We start from the raw sequence: 26,227 nt of genomic DNA on the forward strand, positions 1-26,227 counted from the left end.
TCCATGTGTATGGAGCATTGAAACTGAAAGCAGTTTTTCCCAAATATAGTGTCACCTGGGGAACTTGGAGCATTATACGATCATTAGAGCGTGTTGAATAGTGACTCTGTGACAAGTTTAATAAAGAGCTGATATATGGTGACATATTGCCCTTCAAGGCTTTAAAAAGAAACAGAAACCAATGGCTAGACCGTCTGCCTGTTAAAGGTGCCCATCCAACATTTTCATATAGAAGACAATGATGAGTGGAATAACAGTCACCAGTAATGAATCAGAGGGCGGAGTGATAAACCCAGTCTAGTGGAGTAAGAGAGGAGACAAAGGCATGTCTATAGATAACATCCCCATAATCCAGGACAGATAAAAAGACAGCTTCAATGATCCGTTTCCTACAGAACATGGGGAAAGTAGTTCTGTTTCTGCATAAATAACATTTTTTTTGTCTTAGTTTGCTAACAAGTGTGTTAATATGAAATTTAAATCTGAGTTTTTGATCCAACCAGATACCCAAATATTTGTAATCAGAAACCCTTTCAATACTGCGTCCTGTTAGAGTGGTAACATGCATACCAATGTCTGCGATATCTCTGGCTCTTGATAATATCATGAATTTGGTTTTGTTTGCATTGAGGACAAATTTCAGGTTAAAAAGAGAATCTTGCAGTTTGTCAAAAGCTTGCTGGAGAATTGTAATGGCTTTATGTGCAATTATTAGCACAGCCTAACCAGACGCTGGACGGCTAGGTGGGGCACGCGACTGGAAGCTGTTGGCAGACTTAGGCCAGAGGCTCTGCTTCCCAGCTGAGATCGCGTCAACCAACCTCAGACCAGACCACGTACTATGGTCGGCCTCACTCCAGCTCGTCTACATCATCGAGGTCACAGTGCCTTGGGAGGATGCAGCGCAGGAGGCCTTCGAGCGAAAAAAGCTGAGATACGCCAAGCTCGCAGCTGATGCGCAAGATCGAGGCTGAACAGCAAAGGTCCGACCAGTGGAAGTAGGCTGCAGAGGGTTTGTAGCCTCATCTACATCGAAGCTACAACGGGAGATGGGAGTGCGAGGGAAGCCCCATCGGCAGGCAGTCCAAGGCCTCTCCAGAGCTGCGGAAAAGGGGAGTCAGTGGGTGTGGATGAGAAGAAAGGACGTCACCTGGGCCCTCAAGTGAGCAGATGGCACCTAGGGGGTGAGTCTGGGATGCCAGGATTCACCTCTGAACCCTCTGGAGGTGTCATGGGCCTATCAGCGAAACACTGGTAAAAGAGGGCGCCCACTAGATAAACCGGAGGATGCCATCTCTCACTTGGCCATCCCACAGAGTCTCTTAGCAGCTTGGTTCAAGTATGCAATTAGGGATATTAACATCTAGTCCTACAAAACAGATCAGCAGTACAGGACTGTATCATCAGCATAAAGATGGGCATTACAATTTGTTATAGAGGATGTAATATTGTTAATATAGCTCGTGAATAAGACAGGACCCAGTATTGAACCTTGCGGAACCCCTTTAGACAATGGTAAAAACATGGAACGATGATTTCCTAGTCACACATGCTGTCTATGTGACAGGTAGTCCAATTACAGGAATTACAATAAAAACCAACATCACCTAACCTCTTTGTAAACAAAGCATGGTCGACAGTATCAAAAGCTTTTGTTAGATCCACAAAGAGGGCAGCATAGTATTTCCCTTTATCAACATCACATATAATATCATTAGTAACTGAGGTGATAGCAGTAACAGTACTATGCTTAGCTCTGAAACCAGACTGGTGAGGACTCCAAACAGGATATATTGAGAGAAATGATTTGAGCTGATTATTGACTAATGATTCCATGACTTTAGCAAGACAGGGCAGTTTAAAAATTGGTCGACAGTTGTTAAGATCAGCTTTATCACCACCTTTATGCAGTGGGACAACGTGCAGTTTTCCAGATCATAGGGATAACCCTGGAAGAAATGGACAGATTAAAAAGATAAGTAATTTTATCAGAAATAAATGGAGCACAGAGCTTTAAAAAATACGGGTCAAGTTTATCCTCCCCACTTTCCTTATATCTACACCTTGAAGTGCCTCCTTAACAACAGAGGAAGTGAAGTTCTGCAGTGTAAACACAGAGGTACTGTTTGAGGAGGGCTCACGAGGCAGCAGCTGACTGTTGAAAGCAGAGCCTGAGTACAACATGTCAAATTGATTTTGATTCTCTGATCTTCATTCTCAATGAAGATATGCATTTATTTCTAAGTTGTCTAAAAGTTAACCAGTGGGCTTCCTCACCAGTACGCCTTGCTAGATCCCTGGCTTCGTCCCTTGCATTGAGCATCATTGATATGATGAGCTGAACCAGGGGTTTGATCTATCTTTAACCCTGAGTTTTTTGAAGGGTGCATGTTTATCAATAATGGTAACTAAAGAGTTGGTGAAATGTTTAAGAGCCTGTTCTACATCCAGTATTTCAGTATGTATGTATATTACTGTTAGTAATGTGAGTTAAAAAAGCCTGTTCATTAAAATGTTTTAAATTTCTTTTGATAAAAATTTGTGACTTTGATTTTGCCAATCCAGCACTTCTAATGCAGGCTACAGGGCAGTGGTCACTTGGACCAAGTGCAAAAACTCCAGAGGCAGTCATTTTCTCCCTCTTACTACACAGAATCAGATCTATCAACATTGACTTTGAGGGACCCTTCAAATTAGGTCTGGTTGGCTCAACGATGAGCTGTGACAGATTGAGATTGACACATATCTCTTTTAGACCGTTTGAATCATTTGTTAACCAGTTTAGATTAAAATCACCTAGAACCAGCATTTCTGAGTTACAGTACTGAGCAAGTAAGTCTGCTAAATTATCAGTTGCACTGGAGATAGCTGAGGGAGGTCTGTATACACCCACAACAATGATTGCAATATTACAAGATAAGTTAATTTTCAGAGCAATAAATTCAAAGGAATGAGGTATAGTGACAGCATTTAAAACAGTGACAGATAAACCGAATTTCACATTAACAGCCACAACGCCCCCTCTTCCAGCTCTGTCTATTCTGCACAGGTTATAGTTAAGCAGAGAATCTGACTCACGAATGCTCTGCTTGAGCCAGGTTTCTGTCAGAACCAAGATATCTGGATCAGTCTGTGATATGAGAATTTTCAATACATCTAATTTAGATTGATTACACAGACTTCTGATATTTAAATGTATAAAACCAAAGCCCTTTCTGCATTTAAAAGCATGTGAGTTGAAAATATTTTGCTCTGAGTCACCATAGAGCTTACTGGCAGAATGCACCTTAGAGCAATGGATGGTAGGTTGTACAATTATTAAAGTTTTAGCTTTATAATTTGTACAGGAATTAGACATGTGATGTTTGCGGTGGCCATTTGAGATCAAAACAGGAATACTAGATGCAGGAGCAGATATTGATAGTGAAAGAGAGGAGGAGTATTCTGGCTGTCATACCTTTATGCACTGAATGCCTTCCCATTAGCACGAAAAATATGTACTGTGGCTAATGTCAGTGGATCTAATTAGAAAATGGAAAAAAATCTTGCACTACAAGGTGCACTGAAAACACATAATAGAGCCAACAGCATGAGAGAACAACTCTGTCGGTGTGAGCTGCGTTGAATCGTACAGCTAAAATGACTAGTCAACTTGTAGACTTGTAAATGAATCTGGTTCCAGCTTCTCCAATGCAAGGTTTTTCTTTTCTTTTTTCTGTTTTACATCATTGTAAATTGCGCATTTTTTGAATTTGAACATGTTCACTATTTGCATAATAAACAATAAATCTAAAAAAAACCAACTAATTAAAAAACAATAGGCAGATCAATTAATAATCAAACTTTTTGACTTTTAACTGCAGCTCTACATGCAGGCCCAACACTACACAACCCCCATATGCACTATAATACACACCACTACATTGGCTTGAATCAAAAGTCACAAAACTGCATATACTTTTTCAACCATTTAAGACCCAAACATTATCTTAGGCTGGTTGGTGGCTAATATTTGACTAATACGGCATAGCAGTTACATAATGAGGAACAAATATTTACAACATTTAGCAAGCTAATTTCTTCAGATTAAGCAATAAATACTGCTCAGCCACAATGTCATTACATTAATTAAGCCTAATTTTAGTGAAATTGCCTGTCACCATACATACTTTTTTTTACAATTTTCATCAACCACCAAAACACCTTCTTACAAAAGTCTGGACAAAAAAACAAAAGAACCCATCTAAACCAGGACAAAACTTCTTTTGCAAAGCAAATCCCCAGGCTAGCTAACAAAAACCCAATAAGGTAGCTAGGAGCTGGCTAGGAAAATGCAGAGAATAACCATGAACAAAAGGGAAAAGCAATCACTTGATCTACATTTTATCATATAGCACGAATACACCAGTTTATTTTGTTTTTGTCAGAAACACGGCACAGGATTGCAGAGCCCTGAGAGTGCCCCTGGGGTCTCTGGGGTCGCACTGCAGCACTGACCAGCTCACTGACAGGTAAAGAAAGAGATTGCATTTACCAGGTTCACCTGAGCTGCCTGGGGCTCCAGTCCTTTCCGGTCCGTTAAGATGTATTACTGTGTAAAAACACCAAAGCTACAAACAAACATTATTCGTGGCGATTGAATGAAACAATTCACCTGGCTGGAGACTGACCTGGTGCAACTCAGAGAACACGTGAACAAGCAACAGCCTGACAGCCTAGAGGAGCGCTGATCCAGCAGGATACAGCTGAGAACCATGAGAAAAACCCAGCTGACCAAATAGAAGAAGTAAGGTTGCTTTAGAAAGAGAGAGAGACATTGTAATAAACAAATAAAAGTTGACCTTACTGAAAGGAACGCTGAAGAGGACAGTCAACAGGAGCGGCTACACCTCCACTCTGCATACTGCTCCCCCCAAGCAAAGTTGTGCCATACCCCACCTAGCCCCCCTTTCCCTCCTCCAATCCTGCCGACCCCCCACCTCTCCCCCAGTCCAGTCTGTCTCCCCTACTCCATCACCAGCGCGACCCAGCCCATGCCCTCCTTGCCCCCAGACCATAAATTCTAAAATTAACTCAACTTAACTAGGAAATTTGTTAGATGGAGCAAACTGTTTCCAAACCATTGTGTGGAGAAAATGTGGTGCCCGACAACTAGGGAGGGGAATCCTAAAGTAGACTTTGAAGATTTCTCCATTTACTTCCATTGTAAATCTTTTTTTTTTTTTTTTTTTTTTACAAAAAAAAAAAAAAGCTGAATATTTGAAAAAGCTGAAGAGTAAGAAAGACTGGATGGGCTTAAAAAGCTGAACATTTTCATAGCTGAATGGTTCTCTAGCTAAACGTATGCTGAAGCAGTAGCAGAACGAAATTTGAAAAATTCCCCATAAGAATGAATAGCTAAAATTTTGCAGAAAAAGCTGAATATTTCAAAAAATATAATAGATAGAAATACAAAAGTAAAAGTAGGGATATCCTTAAAAAGCTGAACATTTTGATAGTTGAATGGTTTCCGTAGCTCAAAATTTGTAGGAGGGGAAGCTGGACGAAAAACGTACAGAAGAAGAATAATAACATTCATAAATTGCCTACAGCATTCACACTAAATAAAGAGAACTGTGTTTAAAGGTTGTGATGGCTCACGGTTTCTCTGGAAAGCAGTTCATGGTCTCACAAATGCATACACACAGACATACATGTTAGCTTTACATTTCTTCTTGTTGTAACTGTTATAATTATTAGTTATATATAACTATTGCCTATTACCATTATCATTAATTACTATTACTATTACTATATACCTTTTTATATATATACATTTACATATACATTTTATATATATACATTTTTTATATTACATTTTATATTGCTATGTTAATATGTCTAGGTTGTTCTTTTTATTTTACATTTTATATTGCTATGTTAATATGTCTAGGTTGTTAGGGTTAGGGTTAGGGTTTGTGTTGTCATTCGTCTCTGTGTGTAATGCTGCTGCTACACCTTAATTTCCCAGCTTGGGATCAATAAAGTATATCTATTCTATCTATTCTATTCTATTCTATTCTATTCTATTCTATTCATTGTCAAAATGGCTGTGGAAATAAAAGCACTGTCTTTTCATTTCAATAAAGCTAATTAAATTAAAATTGACAATAAGTTAGCAAACAGCTTGAAACACTGAAATAAATGTTAGCTAGCAGCTAACTAAATTAGCCTAGCTAATGTTACTACTAGCTAAATAACAGTCTTTACAGCACTAATAAGCAATGACTATGAATTGAAAATGGTGAGGACTTTAAGTTATATTCAGTAAATGTAAAGGCACTAAGCAGAATTGGTTCCAGTAGTAAACATTAGCTTACATCACTTTGACTCCCCAAACATTGATGCAGTTCTACCTCTCTCTGCTCTTCAGTAGCTTGGTTACCTGTAGCTACATTGGTCAAGAAGATGTTGAGGCAGGACATACTATGGCTCGTAGAAACACGACCCTTACCACCATGAGACAATGAAAACGCTCATCTCCAAACAAGTAACATCCAAACATGGCGGTTTAATTTAAGCTACAGTTCAAATCCAGGTCAGGCCCAGGCGCGTGCGTGCAGGCTCCTCTCACTTGCGGAGGGTCATGTTAGCAGGAGACTGCCAGAAGTACATGATAACTAAATAATTATAATTTCATGTGTATCACTTTAGCTGAATGTGGTGTATTATAATACATAAGTATGTTTTGTTTTGTTTGTGCAACAGCGTCATTCTCTTGAAACGTCCAGTTTCTCACTGCGGTCAAGCCAACCGACATTCGCGATTGCCTGGTCAAATGAGCCGCACCTATATTTCGAATGCGCAATCCCTGTACCATTTACGGTAATTGTAACGCTGCAGTCTGTGAGAAGACTCTTCAGTCTGATTGGACAGATGTCACAGAAATACTTTCCACACACTAAGGATACATGAATTACCACTCCTTATACTACTTGCAAAACTGTGAAGTACTTTTACTGCATAGTTTTTTTAATAATCCAGTCAGCGTTCATCAGAACATGCATTTTTCTTCTAACTTTGAGCTGAAGTAAAAAAAAAAAAGAAAAAAAAAAGTACTTCATGAAACTGATACTTCTGGACTCAGTACTTCCTGGACTACTAATTAAACTAGCTACTAAACTACTACTATTACATAATCCAAGTTCATACCACAGGAATCGAATAAGCATTTTCCTGTAACTTTGAGGTAAGACAAAAAAAAAAAATCTTCCATAAGTAGGCTACTTCATGAAAACAATAATTCTGGACACAGTCAAATTTCCTTTTAACATTTATAATAACAATAGTCATATTTAGAACACACATTTGGCAGATAAAATATTATATAAACAGTCTTAAAAAGTAATACAACCACTAACTAACTTTATTTTTTTCTTACTTACAAAAAATATTTTTATTTTAACTTCTTCTTATTATTATTTTTTTGCCCAAGGTGTTAAGTGGCTCCCAGGTTGTAGAGTTAATTTCTAACAAAGAATGGACTTTCAACACAAAAAACCTCTGGACTCAAGTCTGACTAGTGGTGTCACCCTGAGCTTGCATGGTTTCATTACTTACATGTTCCTTCATTACCAAATTCCAAACTCCCAGTTTATAACACAGGCTGAAAAAAGACGTCTCCAGTAAAATGAAATAATCTGGATTATTCATTTAGTCTCTGAAAAGCTCACAAAGCCAAAGAACACATTATACAAACTTTTTCCACAGACCAAGAAATGCTTATTGTGATGAATAACCTCAGCTTGATGTGTTACATCAGTGGAGAGCTTGTCTCAGTTTTACTATTATGGGGTCATTTTACTTAATTTACTTTGAAGTATTTTTTCCCTCCTCTTCATAAAATCATCTACATAATCATCATTAAATCATTGTCACAGCCTTGGACAAACTGTCACCATGTTCATCACTTTCAAAATGGCAACCTATGTACTTTACTTCAGCAGTAATCAGCACTCATCGTTTTACTTCAATTTGAGCAATATTGAGATTAAGCAATGGTACTTTGAGTTTCAGTGGGATGTTCAAGGACTGCGTCCACTCCTGGATTGTAATAGTTAGCGGACATGATCCAAAATATGATACAGTCTCATCTGTACTGTGAAACACAGCCTTGAATTATATAGTGTGGGGTACTGCTATACACAAATACATACAACCTAATTCTATCAATCATTCAACTATTTATTCATATTGACATATGACGTGAAAAAACTACTTATTATAGAAAAGACTTTAAATGTATTGCTTACACAACTTCTTTTATCTCACTGAATTTCACTTTGATTGTGGTCTTTGGAATTTAGCAGCAAAACATTCAGCAATGTCCACAAAGGCATAAAAAAGAAAAAGATCAACACATTTAGAGGACACTAAATGAAATACATGTGCATACTAGACCACAGACTCATTCAGGGACATCTACATCTTTGCCACATTTATATAGCGTATATGTTACAACAATATCCACAACAAGTGACTAAGGTACAAGAGCACAATCTCTAAATGGAACCTGAATAAATCTAAATAAATATCAGAATTCTTATGTTTTGGTCTTCCAACAACAAGCCATTGGTGTCAAAATAAGGAGCACTAATGTATTTGACATTAGTGCTCCTTATTCTGTTACAAAGAGTCTGAGCTGTCCCACTGTGGGGCATGTGATGTCATTATTTACCTTGACTAACACCGATAAAGAGTCTCACCTTAGAGTGTTTATACTTCACATTAATTTACATATACAGTATATTTGAACCCAGGGCACAGTGTGTAAACATCTCAAAATGTTCTTCTAAAATCAAAACATCCTGGAATTTCTCTCTCTCTCTCTCTCTTTTTTTAACTCTACCTGAGCTACTGAATAGTGTTTTAACAGTGAGACAAACATGAACAGATTCTTTATTAAAGTTGCACAAAGCAATTTTCACCCTGGAGGGGTCACAAGTTGAGTCCAAAACAAAATCATAGTAAAAAGCAGTGACATAAAGAACTGCATCAACTTTCATCAAATGTGTTACTGTACGGCAATCACTCAGCTAAACACCTGCAGGATATTACTCAAACATTTAAAGGTCCAATATGTGGGATTCTGGCAGAAATGGAATATTCGTAATAATAATAATAATAATAATAATAATATTAAGTTGAAACTAGTAATCGTGATTTCTTTACCTTAGAATAAGGTAAAGAAATATCTACAGAGGGAGCTGGTCCTCTTCAATGTCATGTTTCTACAGTAGTCCAGAACGGACAAACCAAACACTGGCTCTAGAGACGGCCTTTCACGTTTTCAACAGCCACCGTAACAGAGGGTTTGGCAAAAGGCATTCATTTGGTTCTAATCTGCAGCCTCACCACTAGATGCCACAAAATCCTATATACTTGAACAACAAAAGAACAACATGAGCATCCAAGAAACGGACTCTTTTTTTTTTAAGGCCCAAATACTCGCATTTCGGCCCTGGCTTCGTCCACTAACTAATCGGAATACGTTGGAGTCTCTTTGGCTTCCTAGATACGCCACCTTCATCACTGTAGTTAATTCAGCTCTGTCATTGAGTCCAGTTATATATGACAGGGTTGTGAAAAGCTGCACAAAGCTGCAGAATCAACCGTTGATCCTCAGTGGGATCGACAGCACAAGTAACCCTATCACACCACAAGGTGATTTAGTGTTATATATTAAATATTATTTAATGGAACTTTATCAATCCTGACAACCATCAGTCTGAATCCCAGCTTTACATTATCTAAGGACTCATTTCATCAGCTTGGTAAGGAAGTCACTAGCTAAGATTCCAGCGACGAGGATAATGACCATTATCAGCAAGGCGAGGCCACGTCGTATGATCAGCTGTGTTATTGACAGAACATCTCCCACCGTTGTGGCCGTGGATTTATTCTGGTCTGCAATTTGCACCTCCTGGTATGTGTGGTCCTCCACAGCACTCTCACAACTGGATGCAGTAGTGCTAAACTGAGCCTGGTTCTGATTCGAGTCTGGAGGTTTGAAAGAAGAACCTTTAGTATAAAAATAATACTGTCACAACAGGATCTTTCAGTTAGTGCGGCGGGCCTTACCTGTATTTTCCATCCTGACCATCTCTTTTTCTTCTTTGCTCTTGACTCCTGCTCTCACAAGAGCCTGATCAGAGAGACAGTTGTTAATAGAAGGTTTCAACTTCAAATATATCTCAAGACAAAGTTGGAAGTAGCACTTTGATTCATCAAGGGATGAATGTACACACCTCTTCAGCAACCTTCGTCCAATCGAGTTTGTACACAAATACGATAAAGAAAATGGACTGCATCAACACACAGATGGTAAATCCGGTCCATAGTCCTTTCACAGAAATGAGAGCAGACTTTTAATGACTTTCCTGAAAGTTATGTGACAAACAGGAGATAATACTGCATAAATGGTCTGTTCTTACCTTCAATGCCCATATTTGCTGCAAACATTAGGGAAACACCAATAGGAAAGCCAATCAAGTAGTATCCCACCAGGTTACACAGAGCACCAACCAGCTGTTTTCCTGTTCCTCGTAGGACACCTCCAACCACACCCTGACGACATCAAACAGACATTCAGTCAAATCATATTCTATATCTGCCAGTCTGAAATCCTGATTACTTGCATGAAACTGTTTCTCACCGCAACGGCATCAGCAAGATGCATGAAAAAAAATATGATCATGACGTCAGAAACCCTCTGTAAAATGTCTCTGAAACACAGAGAGAAAGACTTGATGGATACTAACATATGTTCTGATAAGGAGACAGACAGGAGAGGAATTATGATTTCTTTAGTGAGATAACTGTATATAAAAATATCTTCAACCTTAAGGTTAAGTTTGTTTTTTTAAACACCATCATGGCTAAGGAATGTCACATGTAACTTAAAACTGGGAAATAGTATCACCCTAATGTAATAGTTTGAAATGAATTACATTTGTGTTAGTTAACTGAAAAGGAACAAATGGGCAACAGCTACTGTATGGCAGACTCTGCAAAAATTGGGATGAATAGCTGTTTTAGCAGTGTTCAGTGTTGCATAACAAACAAGAGTTCAGTGTTTGTGAGTTGGCATGAAGATGATGACCTTAGTTAATTTATAACAGTCTGCACAACAATATGGAACTGGCCCTGCTATTGCACATGTATTGCAACTAAAGATACACATAATAACTGAACAATTCACTTAGAGCAAGAAGTGACGGATATTGTGACAAAGACTTTACTCACTGCTCTGACGTGAAAATGTAACCAATGACATTTCTGGAGAGGGTGAGACTGCCGCCGACAAAAAATGCTATTATGACTGCCATGAGAATAAGAAACAAAAAACAGTTGTTAATACACTGAATACTGAATGAAGTGTGTTTTGAAAATGTTCAAAGTCACTCGGGAACATGTGAATAGAAGTAATTGGAGTAAAGGTATGGATGTTTCAATTGTAAAAGGTAATTTGTATCAATCTGAAAGATTACAACAAATCTCTCTCTCAGAGATTCATGTCAATTCATTCATTCATCAAAATTTGTATTAGTTGTTTAATGCCGCTTGACTGTGGATTTCTTTGTGAAGGTTGGATTTTCCACGACAACCCAAACGTGACTTTATGCACGTTCTTGAGTACTTTGTCTCAGTGCCTCGCTCCCCTCCACTAACAGAGAGCAATGTTAGCTATCATTAGCCTACAAATGGAGTCTGCTAATATAAACTAACAACAGACTTCCAGCACAACACAGAAATTCCACAGAGCAAAAATGTGCAACTTTGGCTCTGATGCAGCGTGTAGTCTACAAAGGAACTAGTAACCAAGGCCCCGTACACACCTATATACAGTAAGTATTTTTGTATTCTTCGATAATTTGTCAGCAAAACATTTAAGTACTCCAATATCATAAAACTCCGAGTGTCCTACAAACACTGATCCATTTTTCCAAAAATCTATTGTTTCTGCCCGTCCAGACGTGAAAATGTGTTTCTAAATATCTTCAGCCTGGCAGGAGTATTCCAGAGGCTTCGTTTTCAGTTACCTGAAACGTGTGTACGGAAGGCCAAAACGCATAAAAAAAGCTTTGTTTTAGGAAATCCCTGTGTATCTGAGTACGAGGCCTAAGATAACAAATGAATATAGTGGAGTAAAAAGTACAACATTTGCCTCCAAAATGTAGAAACAAGTACAAGTACATCAAAATTGTACTTCAGTATGGTACTTGAATAAATGTACTTTGTTACATTCAATTACTGCTCATTACAAATGGCCATTAACAACTATTGTTACCAAGCCCAAGTGAATAAGTGTTTCAGGCCACATGCACTGTATGCTTTGGTTCTTACATGCACAAACGATGGGGACTTTGCAGGACAGCTTGGCCTGCTCTATGTTTCCTGCACCAAGAGCATTCCCAACCCGTACGCTGGCAGCAGCAGAGAATCCTAGAGGGAACTGTGGGAAAAAATAGATAACGAAAGTGTGTTAAAGCTGCATTTCCTTAACTTTCATTTCATTGGACCATTGGCCAACACATAATCAAAGGGTTGGCATTTACTTATATGTGATTCATGGTAGGAAAAGCACTGAGAGGCATTACCATGTAAGCTATAACGGCCAGCTCATATGTTATAGACTGGGCTCCCAGCTCTGCCTCACTGATTATTCCAGCCAGGAATCCTCCCAGCTCAAACATCCACCACTCCAGACAGAGCATGAGCATACTGGGGATGGCCAGCTTGACGAAGGATCCCCACTCCTGCAGACAGTCCAGCGTCCAACCTGTGGGTCAGAGGTTTGTAAGTTAACCTGTAGGTTAAACTCGAGTTAATTCCTGTGTGAGTGACATGACGTAAGTTGATGTGAGATTCATGATTGACAAAATCTATCAATGTGACTTGATTATTTCAAATTATTCAATCAGAATAGTAGTCATAATGTGTGCTTCAGGTTTAACAGAGGTGAGGTTAAAAAGGTTCACTCATTATTCTATAATTGTGCAAACCTTCGTCACAAAAAGGATAGAATTACTGTAATGCTGGCAAATCATTGCTCATTCAACAGTATTCTGACAAATTCAAGCAAATACTAATTCATTTGGTGCGTCATCGCTGTAACCTTTCCTCTACACTACATTACACAGTAATAGGGTGTAACTAATTTTGTCAAACATTACACATTGGGAAGTTCACAGGATTCACAGGTATGAAGTTGGGAAAAACAATGACTTGAATGAGTTAAGAGGATGAAATTACTGGTCAGCATGAGAGAATCAATGCCATCAACACCTGAAGAAAACACATTTAACATTTCGATTTCATGTTGTGGTCAATTATCTCAATAAAAATGAGGAAACAACTGACCTCCCCATGTGGCCTTATGCAGACCCCTCCAGCAGATGTAAATGTATAAGACCACAGCCAGAAAATACTGTGAGATAGCATTGGCTGCTGCAGATCCACTGAAAGAAGAAAAATGTGGATTGTTAGCTAAATGCTAGATGAACTACACTTCATCTACATCTGGTGCCCAGATGGCCATTCAGATTCTAATAAAAGATGTAACTGAATAATGATACAGAAGATAAACAGATGCTTCTGTACAATGCCATCCATTACAATAACAAAATAAACAATTCATTTGTGAAACTAGGACAGACAGATTGATTGACAAACATTTGGTCACTCAGTGTAATATATATAACATATTCTATACACCTCAACTGTACTTCAATTCAATGACATAACATGTATAAATTTGTCATTATTCTCCTGATATAATTTAGTGTTATAATTAAACAAAGCTTTACTACAAAATGATGTTGGAAAACTCACGCAACGCCCATATCCAGAATATGTAGGAAGACATAGTTGATGATCGCGTTGCAGATGTTTCCAATCGCTCCAGTTATAACCTGAGGCCATATAATTCCCTGTAAATAACAGCACAACCTGGTATTAATATTAATCTAAATAACTATGGTCTATCCAGTACCTTCGATATCAGTGTGTTTGAATTGTTGGACCTGATTTTGAAGATACCTCCCTTGCAGCTGATACATAAAAGCAGCCTGCAGAAGGATAAAGAATCAGTGTCACTGTATGCAAATTTGAGCACCAAAGTAATGATCAAGCATGAATTGAAAACCTCTTCAAAGTCTGTATTATATTAATATCTTCAAACACAGGGTGTAGAACTCACCGGAAGAGCAGGCATGAAGATCTTCACATACAGCTGGGAAATACTGCATGCAGAGACACAACAAAACACAACAAACAAATATGCATGAGAAATTATATGGTTTGAAACATAAGTATGTACATATATGTACATATAATGTAAAGATCTGCACCTAAGGATTATTTTTATTGTCGATTAATCGGCTGATTATTGGATTAGTAGTTTGGTCTACGTCAAAGAATGGTGAAAACTGTCGCTCAGTGTTTCCCAAAGCACAAGATGACATCTGCAAATGTCTTGTTTTGTCCACAACTGAAAGAAATTCAGTTTACTGTCATAGAGGAGTAAAGAAACCAGGAAATATTCACATTTAAGGATGCTCCGATAAGGATATTTGGTGGTTGATCACCAATTGCTGGAAGCAGTGTCAGCCGATACCGATCACCATTCAGCAATCAAAAAGGATGTTTGTTTACTTTATTGTCATTTATGGTTATTAGATATTAGTAGCATAGTAAAATCACCATTAAAATGTTGACGAAATAATAATATTTATTTTACATTGATTTAAAGAAGCAGGTTAAAAAAAATTAAAAGTCATCTTTAAAAAGAGAATCGAGAGAAAGTAAATGAGAAAGAATTTGGGGAAAATTCTGTGTCTCAGTACAAAAACTGAGACAAGTGAGACTGAGGTCTTTGTGCCCTGAAGCCACTACTCCACCACCTGGTCACTGATATAAAGTCTCTAACTCCAAACTCAAATTGTCATCATTTCAGCACTTCTTGATTGCTCCAGATGGTGAATAGTGGAAATCTGGAGTGAAATCAGGCAACTTTTCAAGGTAAAACAACATATTTGATAACATATTTGATTAGCTAACATTAGCAATCAACCACTTCCTAGCTAACATTATTGTTGGATTACAACCAGTGTGTTTGACTTCCAGGCTTAAATGAGTGTGTCCAAGATGCGTGTTGATATTTTAGTATTAAAATTAATTTATGCCTTTCCTGTCCTATTGTGTAGCACTATCATACAGAAATGTTATCTCGGAAGTGATTGAATGCTAAAGTTAGCCATTGCCTGAAGGAGGCTAATGGGTTATCAAATATGTTGTTTTACCTTAAAATATGGCCTGATGTCCCTCTGGATTTTCTCTACCCAATGCCTTTCAGTTCTTGATCAATCAATAGGCGGTTAAATTATTACAATATGTCAGGTTTCCATCATTTATACGACTTGCAACGACTTGGAATAGATAATGACAAAGTTTTTTATTTTGGGGTGAACCTATCCTTTAAAAGCAGTTTAAAGGGGACTTCCGGTGGCGCGCTACACGGCATGGCAGCATAGTGACTGAGCTCCGGGCATCAGCCTCAAATTCAATAATCTTTACTCTGTAGAACCACACATAAACAAACAAATTACACTCCGCTTCGACGATGAACGTGGACAAAGCCAAGAAAGAAAGGTACGGCCTGCGCAGTAACTCAGAAAGAGAATCTGAGACGGAGGCTGAAGCTAGCGAAACTCCAAATCAAGATGGAGGCGGCAGAGAGACCGAAAATTTGGATTCAATACGCACGGCGGTGAGTGAAGCCTTCACTACGGGAATGGCAGCGCTACAAGCCGAATTGAAAAAAGACCTCTCTGACTTCCGCACGTGCTTCAGGGAAGATATTAAAAAACAAATGGACGAATTTGTATCAGAAGTAAACCGGAAAATACAGGACGTGACAGGCCAAATTGAGGGAGCAGTGGAACGCGTGGGCCAGATGGAGGAAAACATGCTCGACATGGAAAGATGGGACATCGGAGTCAAAGATACTCTCACCCAGCTGCTCACTAAACAGCGGGCGCTACAGGAAAAAGTGACTGATCTGGAAGGGCGCTCTCGGCGCAATAATATCAGGATTTATGGCATCCCGGAGGACGCCGAGGGCACGTCTGCTGTGACTTTTATTGAAAACTTCATCAAGACGGAGCTGGGGAGCGAACTCGACCGTGGACCGGGGATTGAGCGCGCGCACCGCGCCCTGGCACCAAAACCACCACCGAGTGCCCCTCCACGCTCCATGGTGGTTCGTTTCCTCCAGTTCTCAGTCAAAGAAAAGATTCTTCACGCCGCCTGGAAAAAAGAGCTCCGTGTCCAAAACAAACGGGTGTATTTTGATCATGATTATGCAACTGAGGTACAGAACAAAAGGAAGGAATATATACCCATCAAGAAAATACTACGAGAGAACGGCGTACGCTTCCAGACCCCGCTAACAAGACTGCGAGCCTTTTTTGACACGGGCCCTGTAACCTATAACAGCGCCGCACAAGCAGCAGAAGACCTGCGGAGGAGAGGATACACGGTGGGCGAGATCCCCGGCAGGACCAGGAGCAAAGACATCTCGGAGGAGACGTTGGCTCGGCTTCTCCCCTGGGAGACAACGGAGGCCCGACCCGGTGGAGAAAAGCAACGATTCCAGCAGCAGATTCGAGAGAAACTGAAGGAGTATCGCAGAACGGAACCGGGAGCCACAGCAAGGGATGAGTGAGACATTTAATGATAATCTCCCCACTATTTTATTTTATTATTACAATGCTTAGTTAAAATACAGGCTGGTGCCTATGGGCAATAGACAGAGCCACCAAACTCTCTTTTCTTTTTTCTTTCTTTCTACTGAGGGCCCCACCTTGTGGCCGCTCCCTCACTGTCAAAAGCGACATGACAGCTTTTCTGATGGAGGTTCAGTTCAGTGTTCTACTACGTTCTCGATGTTCATCTGTTTTATACTGTTGTTTATTACCATTGGTCCGGGGTGATACAAGAATGTTTCAATTGCAAGAATGACGCATTATCAACACTATAATATACTGTCCCTGAATGTAAATGGACTGAATAACCCCGTCAAAAGAAGCAAAATGATTGTTAAAATAAAAAGGGAAAAAGTAAATGTGGCATTTTTGCAGGAAACGCACCTTTCAGGTGCTGAACATGAAAAACTTAAAAAGATGGGGTATAGAAATACTTTCTTTTCATCATATAAGAAAGGAAAAAGAAGGGGAGTAGCTATATTGATCTCAAATGCGGTCAAATTCGAATTAATATCCCAAATTAATGATAGAGAAGGTAGATTTGTTTTGGTGAAAGGAAAAATAGACCAAAAAGAAGTAACATTATTTAATGTCTATGCTCCCCCGGGAAGCAATATAACCTTTTTCAGAAAGATATTTGAACTAATTACTTCACAAACGTATGGGACTCTTATCTGTGCAGGAGATTTCAATATGCTTCTGAACCCTTCTTTAGATACAACCAATAGAACAAGAAAAAGGAATTTAACTGAAAAACGCATAAACAAAGTACTTAAAGATTTGGGACTTATTGATGTGTGGCGGGCTCTGAATGGATCTACTCCAGGTTATACTTTTTATTCTGCAAGACACACAGTCCATTCAAGGATTGACTATTTTTTCATGTATAACAAAGATCTACATAGGTTGAAATATTGCAGAATAGGTCAGAGGGATCTTTCAGACCACTCAGGGATTTTTCTAACTTTACATTTAGATGGAAGACAGCGAAAAACTCTGTGGCGACTTAACACTGGTTTGCTAAATGACCATACCTTTAGAGATTCAATGGAGAAGGACTTGGCACTATATATGCAGGACAATAATAATGGAGAGGTAAACCCCAGCATATTATGGGACGCCGCTAAAGCTGTTCTCAGGGGGAAGATTATAGCCAGGACAGCTGCACTAAAAAAAATGAAGACCCAAAAATTAGCTGGTCTACAGGAAAAACTGAGAGATTTGGAACATATACACATAACAAATAAAGAACCCTCGATTATACAACAAATTAGACATACTAAACAGGAAATAGATAAAATATTAAGTGAGGAGGTGGAGAAAAATATAAGATTCATGAAACAAAGATATTATGAGGCTGGCCCTAGGGCTGCAAAATTATTGGCTTGGAGGCTCAAAAAACAACAGGCAGAAAACACTATCCACAGGATCAGGGATCCTACTACAAATAAAATTACTAACAATTTGGATGGCATACAAAAAGCATTTGAAAGATATTATACATTTTTATACTCTCAGTCAGAACAGGTTAATAACCACTCAGCTGCTGAATTTTTGAACTCCTTAGACCTTCCCACACTAGGTAAAGAAGCTAATGATAAACTCATCTCGCCAATAACAAAGGAGGAAATAAGTAAAGCTATCTCAAGTTTGAACACTAACAAATCACCTGGCACGGATGGCTTTCCTCCAGAATGGTATAAGTCAATGAAAGATCACCTGCTCCCCTATTTGGAGTCCAGCTTTAATTATATTTTAAAAGGAGGCTCCCTCCCCCCCTCCTGGAGAGAGGCCTTCATATCTGTGATCCCCAAAGAAGGTAAGGATAGAGCGGACTGTAAAGGGTACAGACCCATTAGTGTTTTAAATTCAGACTATAAATTGTATGCCACCATCCTTGCAAAAAGAATGGAACCTGTAATGCCCTTACTAATAGACGAGGACCAAACAGGATTCATAAAGAATAGACAGACACAGGACAACATAAGAAGAGCCTTACATACCATCGAACAGATTAACAAAGACCAAATTAGTGCCATCATTCTCAGCTTAGACGCTGAAAAAGCTTTTGATTCAGTCGGGTGGGAATATCTGTATTTAGTTATGAAAAGATTCAATTTTTGTAAGGATTTTATACACTGTATCCAGGCACTTTACACCTCCCCCACGGCAAGAATCAAAGTTAATGGCAGTCTGTCTGATTCTATAACTTTACAGCGTGGTTGCAGGCAGGGCTGCCCCCTCAGTCCCAGCCTATTTAATTTATTCATCGAACCCTTAGCCCAAGCAATACGTCAGGAGACAGAATTAGAGGGTATCTCCATGGGAGGAGAGGAATATAAAATAAGTCTGTACGCGGACGATGTGTTGATCACAATAAAAAATCCTAATTCAGGCCTGCCCCTGTTAATGAAAATGCTAGAAACATATGGGGGATATTCAGGATATGCCCTAAATATACATAAAACACAGGTTATGACATTTAATTACACACCTACTGAAGAAATCAACGTAATGTATAGTTTTAATTGGAACACACCCTTTATTAAATATCTGGGAGTAAATTTGCCTAAAGACATGTCACAGTTATTCAATATTAACTATAACAGTATTAACAAAAAAATATATGATGACCTCGATGGGTGGAGCCTGTTGCCTCTTGACTTTGGAAGCAGAATTAGATCAATAAAAATGAATATTCTCCCTAGGTTATTATATCTTTTTTTATCATTGCCAGTGGAAATTCCTCTGAAACAATTTAGAGAGTGGAACAAACATATTTCACGATTCATTTGGAATAAACAGAGACCAAGGGTAAAATTTTCCACCCTTCAGCTTCCGGAGGAGAGGGGTGGCAGGGCCCTCCCATCTTTAAGGGACTATTATTTAGCAGCCCAACTGAGGCCTCTTGTATATTGGTGTAATCCCTCTTATGAAGCGAAATGGAAAACCATGGAGTTATCTTTAACAGATACACCAATTCATTCGCTGCTTGGTTGTGTGGGGATGGAGGAAAAAATACTACATACAGAGAGCCAATGGGTGAACTGTTCATTGAAGGTATGGGGTGAGGTGGTTAAAAAATTTGAACTCCAGAAACAGATAAAACTACTTAGATGGCCAGCGTATGACCCCGAATTCACACCAGCATTATTAGATCATGGATATAAACAATGGACCTATTATGGTGTTACTGCTGTATGCAAAATTGTTAAAAAATGGGAACTTATCAGCTTTAACAATTTGTGTCAAATGTATGGACTAGGTGGGCAAGACTTCTACAGGTACTTACAGGTCCGTGATTATTTTTGTAAAAAGCTAAAAGGATGTAACCCAGCAGAGCCACCAGTGTTTATTCATATATTTATGGATGCATACAACTCTGGGAATATTAAAGGACTTATAAGCAAGTTATACCATAGCATCACCTCTCTGAAGAAGGATTCAACGGACTATATAAGACAACGGTGGGAGAAGGAGTTAAATACTGTAATAACAGAGGACATGTGGTCAAAGGCCTGGAAAACACAATCATCCTCCACCAACTCCTGGACCTGGAGAGATTTTTGCTGGAAAAGTTTAATTCGTTTTTTTATAACTCCCAAACAGAAGTCCAAACAGACTGGTACACAAATTACCTGCTGGAGAGAATGTGGAGAGGTTCTTGCTGATCATGCCCATATTTTTTGGTCTTGCCCCTCCATTCAGTTTTTTTGGAGTGAAGTGACAAAAATTATTTCAAAGGTTCTATGTTTTAATATGAATGTATTGTTCACAACTCTCTATCTTGGGAATATGCCAGATGGGTTGAGTGGAGCTGATCAGTACCTACTTAGGGTCTTGCTGGCTTCAAGTAAGAAGGCCATCACAAAATGTTGGCTCCAGAAGAATGCTCCCACTACAGAATCTTTTGTTGATATTGTAAAACAACTACATGTACTAGAGCAAATGACATATTCAATCAGACTCCAAAAAGATCTAGGTGAAAAACGGTGGCAGAAATGGGAAGACTACTTAGCAAATGAATGAGACTGTATACACGTACTGGATATGATATTTTGCCTTGTGGACTTATTGATCACCCCCGGACCTTGAATATGGGTAATTGTTCAATGTTTTGTATTTGTCTTTTGTTCTGTACTAAAAGATGAAAATGACTTATAAATAAAGAGTTTAAAAAAAAAAAGCAGTTTAAAGGTATGTTAGCTCAAGTGCCGCTACATACTGTACAATTAAAGACATTTTCACGAGTAGGGTACATGGTTGGTGTTTAAAAAAGAAAGAAAACATAGGATGGCCACCCTCAGCACCTCATAACAAGACTACCTTTCCCAAGTTGATTCTCTAATAAAAACGTAATCATGTTGTTGAAAGCAGAAGATGCATGTGCATGGGAATAATCTGGAAATTAAGACCTGTATACGTGTCATGATTATGAATTCATGTCTTGTCAGAGCTCTGACGAGTCACCAGGTGCAAAACAAACACCCCAAAGGTGCACAAAAAAGATGTAGGAATAATTATTGCCTGACTAACCTTTATAAAAGGTTAAAGATATTCATATTGGCTTTAGGTGGGCTGAGTTTTCCAGCATAGTTAACTGTGTTTAAATGTGTTCTAAATCACCACAGATGTTACCTAGTACATAATGTCACTGTTCTTCACAGTAATTCTACAAATGCATCTTTAGTAGCTTATAGTTACTATTGAAGTAAAAGCCATTTTCGCACCATGGCAGAAATCATGTGTGCAGCTAGTGTCAAATGAGTGTTAAGCTTTAACGAAGCTGAACTAGTTGGGAAATTAATTATCTGCCTGATGTCTTGTCACGTGAAATCACTGCCTACTATGTATATAGTTCCTGGTATGAATAGCAAACTTAATTACAATAGGCCACAACAAAAAATGGGGCCTGCTGTGAATGGATTGAGTGTGGAGAGAGGCCTGGATTGACATTAGATTGCCAGCCTGAATTATCATCCGAGTTGCCCCTGCTGCAGGGCCTTCTGACAGGTCAAAACATTGTTTCACATGAATGGGCTTCCATATGAATGCATCCATAGGAATGTTTCAACAAGAATGCTCACCCCAGTTTGCACATTTGACTGTGTATTGATAGTTCATGGTGCTAACTTATTGCATTCATTCCAGTTCTAAATGTCTGCGCATCTAAGAAGATAGCCAGTCTAGAAAAGACAAAATGTCCATCACTATCAGTAAATAAGTAGTCTGACTTACTGATTGTAGACTGTTTGTATAAATCCTGTCATTGGGCCCCTTAACCCCCCTTCCTCTGCTTTCAATGTGTATTGTTTTCAAAATCCCCACTGCTACGTGAAATCCAAGCTTTCAACCTACACACTTAAAATTAGTGAGTCTACACAGGTTTTTTAAACGCGGGTACACCCGCTAAAAATCGCCTGTTGACCCCATTCCCACTTTCCGCAGACAAGGCAGTCTGTCTGTGATTTGTATCTGAAGCGTTACGTTTTATGTCACTGATGTCACGTTTCACATCATGACTTCATCGGAAACAGTTCTAACAGAAGACAGAGTAACAGAGTCAGCGATGCAGGTATTTTCATAGCTGGGAAGTCGAGCTTTCTTGCCTTCAAAACACTACCGAGCATAGGAATGAACAGGGCTCCACCTCCAACACTGTCCAGTCATAAAACATCCTTGAATAGACCGCATCCAAAATTCCTTCCTTATTTACGCGCCACCACTGGATGTTAATAACACGTCATCACTTTGCGTGGCGGAATTTAGCGTGTTCACCTGGTTCTTGCATTTGGATCAAAGCCGAGCCGAGGTGATAAAAACCCATCTCTACTGCAGAGTCAATTGACCTGGGTGTAAATGCAGAGTTTACACATTCCCATTGCACACAAAAGCCTGATCTTAACAGGTTTAATTGGGATTTTTCTGTTTGCTAATGGCATGAAGGTAAGCTAACCCTAGCAGCTGTTACCTTTTCTTTTACGGGGATTTAGTCATTCTACTGCCAGGGCTCACCTACCCACATGCAAACCAAGTTTCCCACGGCAGTATTGGCAGGGGCACCGTCGCCATATCCTGAATCAAGTTTAAAGCATGCACACAAGCCAGAGCATTTTTCCCCTATCCCAGAATGAGAATTGGTGCAGCCAGACCTTTCCTCCAATGCACTGTGGAGATAGGTCTGGCTATGCAAGACTAGTAAATGAATTGCTTAAAGTCTTTGTTGTTTTGGGGATTAATTATGACCGACCTGGCCACCTCGGGGCTCTGTCTGACGGCGAGAAGGAGGGGTTCAGTGTTGATGAGAATGGCCCAGCAGGGGAAACAGGCCAGCAGCAGAATCAGAATCCCCCTCTGGAGAATCACTCCCACACGCTTCAGGTTACCGCTCCCATATGTCTGCATGAAACAGGTACACAGATAAAGAAGCAGAGTTGGAAAACACTAATCACACCAACAACCAAGGTATGATGAGTCAAAGTAAACTAACTTGATACAAAAGCTCATTGTTGAGTTGTTTGAAAGGAGACCCCAGGACAACCTGGGAACCCAGCAGCAGCTGTTGTATTTGTCTTGGTTACATGCATAAAGTGAAAGAACCTCTGTGAGAATATTACCTGAGATATGAGGGTATCACAAGTTAATGACAAACCAGTGCCAATGGAAATACCAGTGACATTAACCACCTGCAATAAAAAGAAACATTGTCAGGGAAAACACATATATCTCAGAAGACAGAATATTCAAAATGTGTGAAATCCTATTTTGCACTGGTAGGCTGTGATACCAGTCCAAACACAGATAGGACTGAGCAAGTCTCCTCACCGCAATTGATAATGCTACTCCTGCAAGTTCAGTTTTTCCCAGGTGGCCACAGAACACAGTGCTGACGAAACTGATCATAAAGATCATCAACTGGGAAATGACCTGGAGTACAAAAACAAACACAATACCCTTTACTTATCCTCTTGTTTATACAAATGTTAGATACATTCATACAAAAATATTTGTGTCCTTTATTTTACGGGTCTGCAAATTTCATGGCAACTGGGTGGTAGTTACCATGTAACATATTTGAAATGTCTTTGAAGTAACGTCCAAATTACCACTATAACTACCAACATTATTTAAAAGGGCACTATGTAGTTTTGGAGAAAAAATTCAAACTCAGAAATGTAATATTTACAGTATTAATGAGGTAATAATACAAACTCAGAAATATTCATTTTTTTCCATAAGTGAGTAAACAAGCTGTTCTCAGAGGAAAATAAGGCCCCCAGAACACTGTTTGAAGCTAGAAAGGTGGCAGGGTCCGCCATATATACACAAAGTAACAGTATGAAATTGTGTTGTCCTTTTGTCCCTCATGTTTGTTTATTCAGTCATGAAAACAAAGAGTTTGTTTAGTTTGTTTATGCATAAAAAAAAAATCAGTCAATGAAGAGCTTTCTCTTCTGATCAAAATGACTTCTCCAAAACTACATAGTGCCCCTTTAAAATAAAATTAATACTCAGCTATTTTCCAATAAGCAGTTAGTAAATAGCTGGTCATTTCTTTCATTTATTTTTAGGAAACTTCCAATTAGTTTGTCCAACTTCCCCTCAGCAGGCCACCCAATTAAAGTGAGGTCAGTAAAGTGAACTACATTTTTTTTGCCATGTACATTTTCCCCATCGTCTAGTTTTTCAGCAGATCTATCCAACAATTCTTTAATGTCATTTTTGACAGAGAAAGCGTGACAGAGAAAGACAGAGACAGACAGACAGACAGACAGACAGAGAGCCTGATTGTTCATTGTTGTATTGGTTAAAATGTAAATGGTTAAAGAATGTACAATTAATTTACTGACCTAAAGAAGTTGGGCAGAAACTAGCTGGAAATAAGCTGCTACAACTCACTTCAATTCAGTAGCCCGCTGAGGGGGAGTGCAATCACCAGCTATTTATTAACTGCTTATTGAAAAATAGCACAATGACATTATTAAACAATGTCGGGGTCATTTTCAATGCATTTCAAAGACATTTCAAACATATTGCTTGGTAATCACCACCAAGTTACCATGAAATTTCAAAAACGTTTAACATACATACATACATATACTTGCTGTATAAAATATATGATACAAACATGGCAGGAAACATTGTGTTGTGCTTCTTGAGAAGTGATTTTAACCGAGATGTGCAACAATTTGATACACTATTAAAATAACCACCTAATTATTATTAATGTAAAAATGCGAACATAATGCAGCCTAACTTCATATATCGAACTGAAAATATTATCATAAGATACATGATGCTAGCAAGTCAAATAAATGAAGTCAGAAGCATGATAAGAACAGATGAGTTAGCCTAAAAAACAAGTAACAGTAATATACTTAATATACTTCACTCTATTTAATAATAGTGAAATAAGTATAGATACAGTGCAGTCCCCAGTTATTTAGACAGTGGTATTCAGGTTTCAGTGTTGAATGTTTCTGGTGTTCTGATAATTGCAATTATTTCTTACACAAGCACAACACGAACTAAAATTAAAGGGACATAAGGTGACGCTGCGTTATTACATTAACAGAGAGTGGGTGAAACGTGAACAGCTAGTGCCTCGGTAAGCACTGTAAAGTACAGATACATAATAAAAGCCGGTGCAGAGGACACTTGGAGACTGTGGTGAGCGTCTTACCACCGGGCCCGCCAGTTTCAGAAGTTGCACGAGCTCATTCCGGTACTCCGGCGGGATGAGGCGCCTCGTCCTCTCCCGGCAGGAGCCGCAGCCTTCACCGGAGCCTTGGACAGAAGAAGCCGCCTCACCCGCTTTTAAATCTTCTTTCACTCCTTCTGAGTATTTAACTGGGTTTTTATCAGGACCGTCCATGACTGAAGAAACTTCAGTGTCCTCCACAGACAGGCTGCTCACTGCTGAGTGTCAGTGCTGGACGAAGTGACCGAACACGTTATGTCTCACAACCACAGGAGGGCTGACGCACGTGCGTTCCGACCACCCCAGGAGCCAACCAGCTCGTGCTGGAGTTTTGGGGCGTCGCTGCCATTGGGTAGACTTAAGGTTGCATTCACGTGCACATTACCAGCTTCAGTTAACTTGAACTTGCCTCATGATAAATTGCCCGCAGTGCAATACACACATCTGCCATTATGTCATAATACTGTGTGTAGTGTACAATGACATGAGGCCAGTACAAGCACAAATTGAGGTATTTGTAGTACTGTACGTCAGTACTTCAGTTCGATGATAATTCTACTTTCCTACATTTTACTCCATTACATCTTTTTAATAGCTTTAGTTACTACTTTGTTATATAATAATAAACTTTATTCATACAGTGCCTTTAAAAAACAAAGTTTCAAAGTGCTTTATAATAAAAAAAAACAATAGGACATGCCATAAAACCCAGAACTTAAGA

At 39.0% G+C, this 26,227-nt stretch overlaps 1 protein-coding gene across 1 annotated transcript; it reads right to left on the reverse strand.

Annotated features, from left to right (window-relative positions):
- Positions 1–8,210: 8,210 nt before the first annotated feature.
- Positions 8,211–25,743, reverse strand: LOC141003064 (multidrug and toxin extrusion protein 1-like). Its single transcript, XM_073474397.1, has 16 exons — positions 25,489–25,743; positions 23,631–23,732; positions 23,423–23,491; positions 23,056–23,204; positions 14,240–14,282; positions 14,064–14,108; positions 13,873–13,970; positions 13,402–13,499; positions 12,639–12,820; positions 12,385–12,493; positions 11,284–11,359; positions 10,694–10,763; positions 10,473–10,605; positions 10,287–10,381; positions 10,120–10,183; positions 8,211–10,038 (listed from the first exon to the last, which is right to left on the reverse strand). The coding sequence occupies exons 1-16, from the start codon at positions 25,678–25,680 to the stop codon at positions 9,797–9,799; spliced, it is 1,767 nt and encodes a 588-aa protein (XP_073330498.1). The 5' UTR covers positions 25,681–25,743; the 3' UTR covers positions 8,211–9,796.
- Positions 25,744–26,227: the final 484 nt, after the last annotated feature.

This window comes from Pagrus major, chromosome 1, assembly GCF_040436345.1.
Source record: "Pagrus major chromosome 1, Pma_NU_1.0".
NCBI classification, from domain to species: domain Eukaryota; kingdom Metazoa; phylum Chordata; class Actinopteri; order Spariformes; family Sparidae; genus Pagrus; species Pagrus major.

What these genes read in the sequence shown, in the direction of transcription:
- LOC141003064 (XM_073474397.1), bottom strand. Translation starts at nt 25,680, where the DNA reads ATGGACGGTCCTGATAAAAACCCAGTTAAATACTCAGAAGGAGTGAAA. An exon ending in TCTTCATGCCTGCTCTTCCG is followed by an intron (nt 14,109 to 14,239) that starts GTGAGTTCTACA and finishes ATCCTTCTGCAG; the next exon opens with GCTGCTTTTATGTATCAGCT. An exon ending in GGACGAAGGTTGCTGAAGAG is followed by an intron (nt 10,184 to 10,286) that starts GTGTGTACATTC and finishes CTCTCTGATCAG; the next exon opens with GCTCTTGTGAGAGCAGGAGT.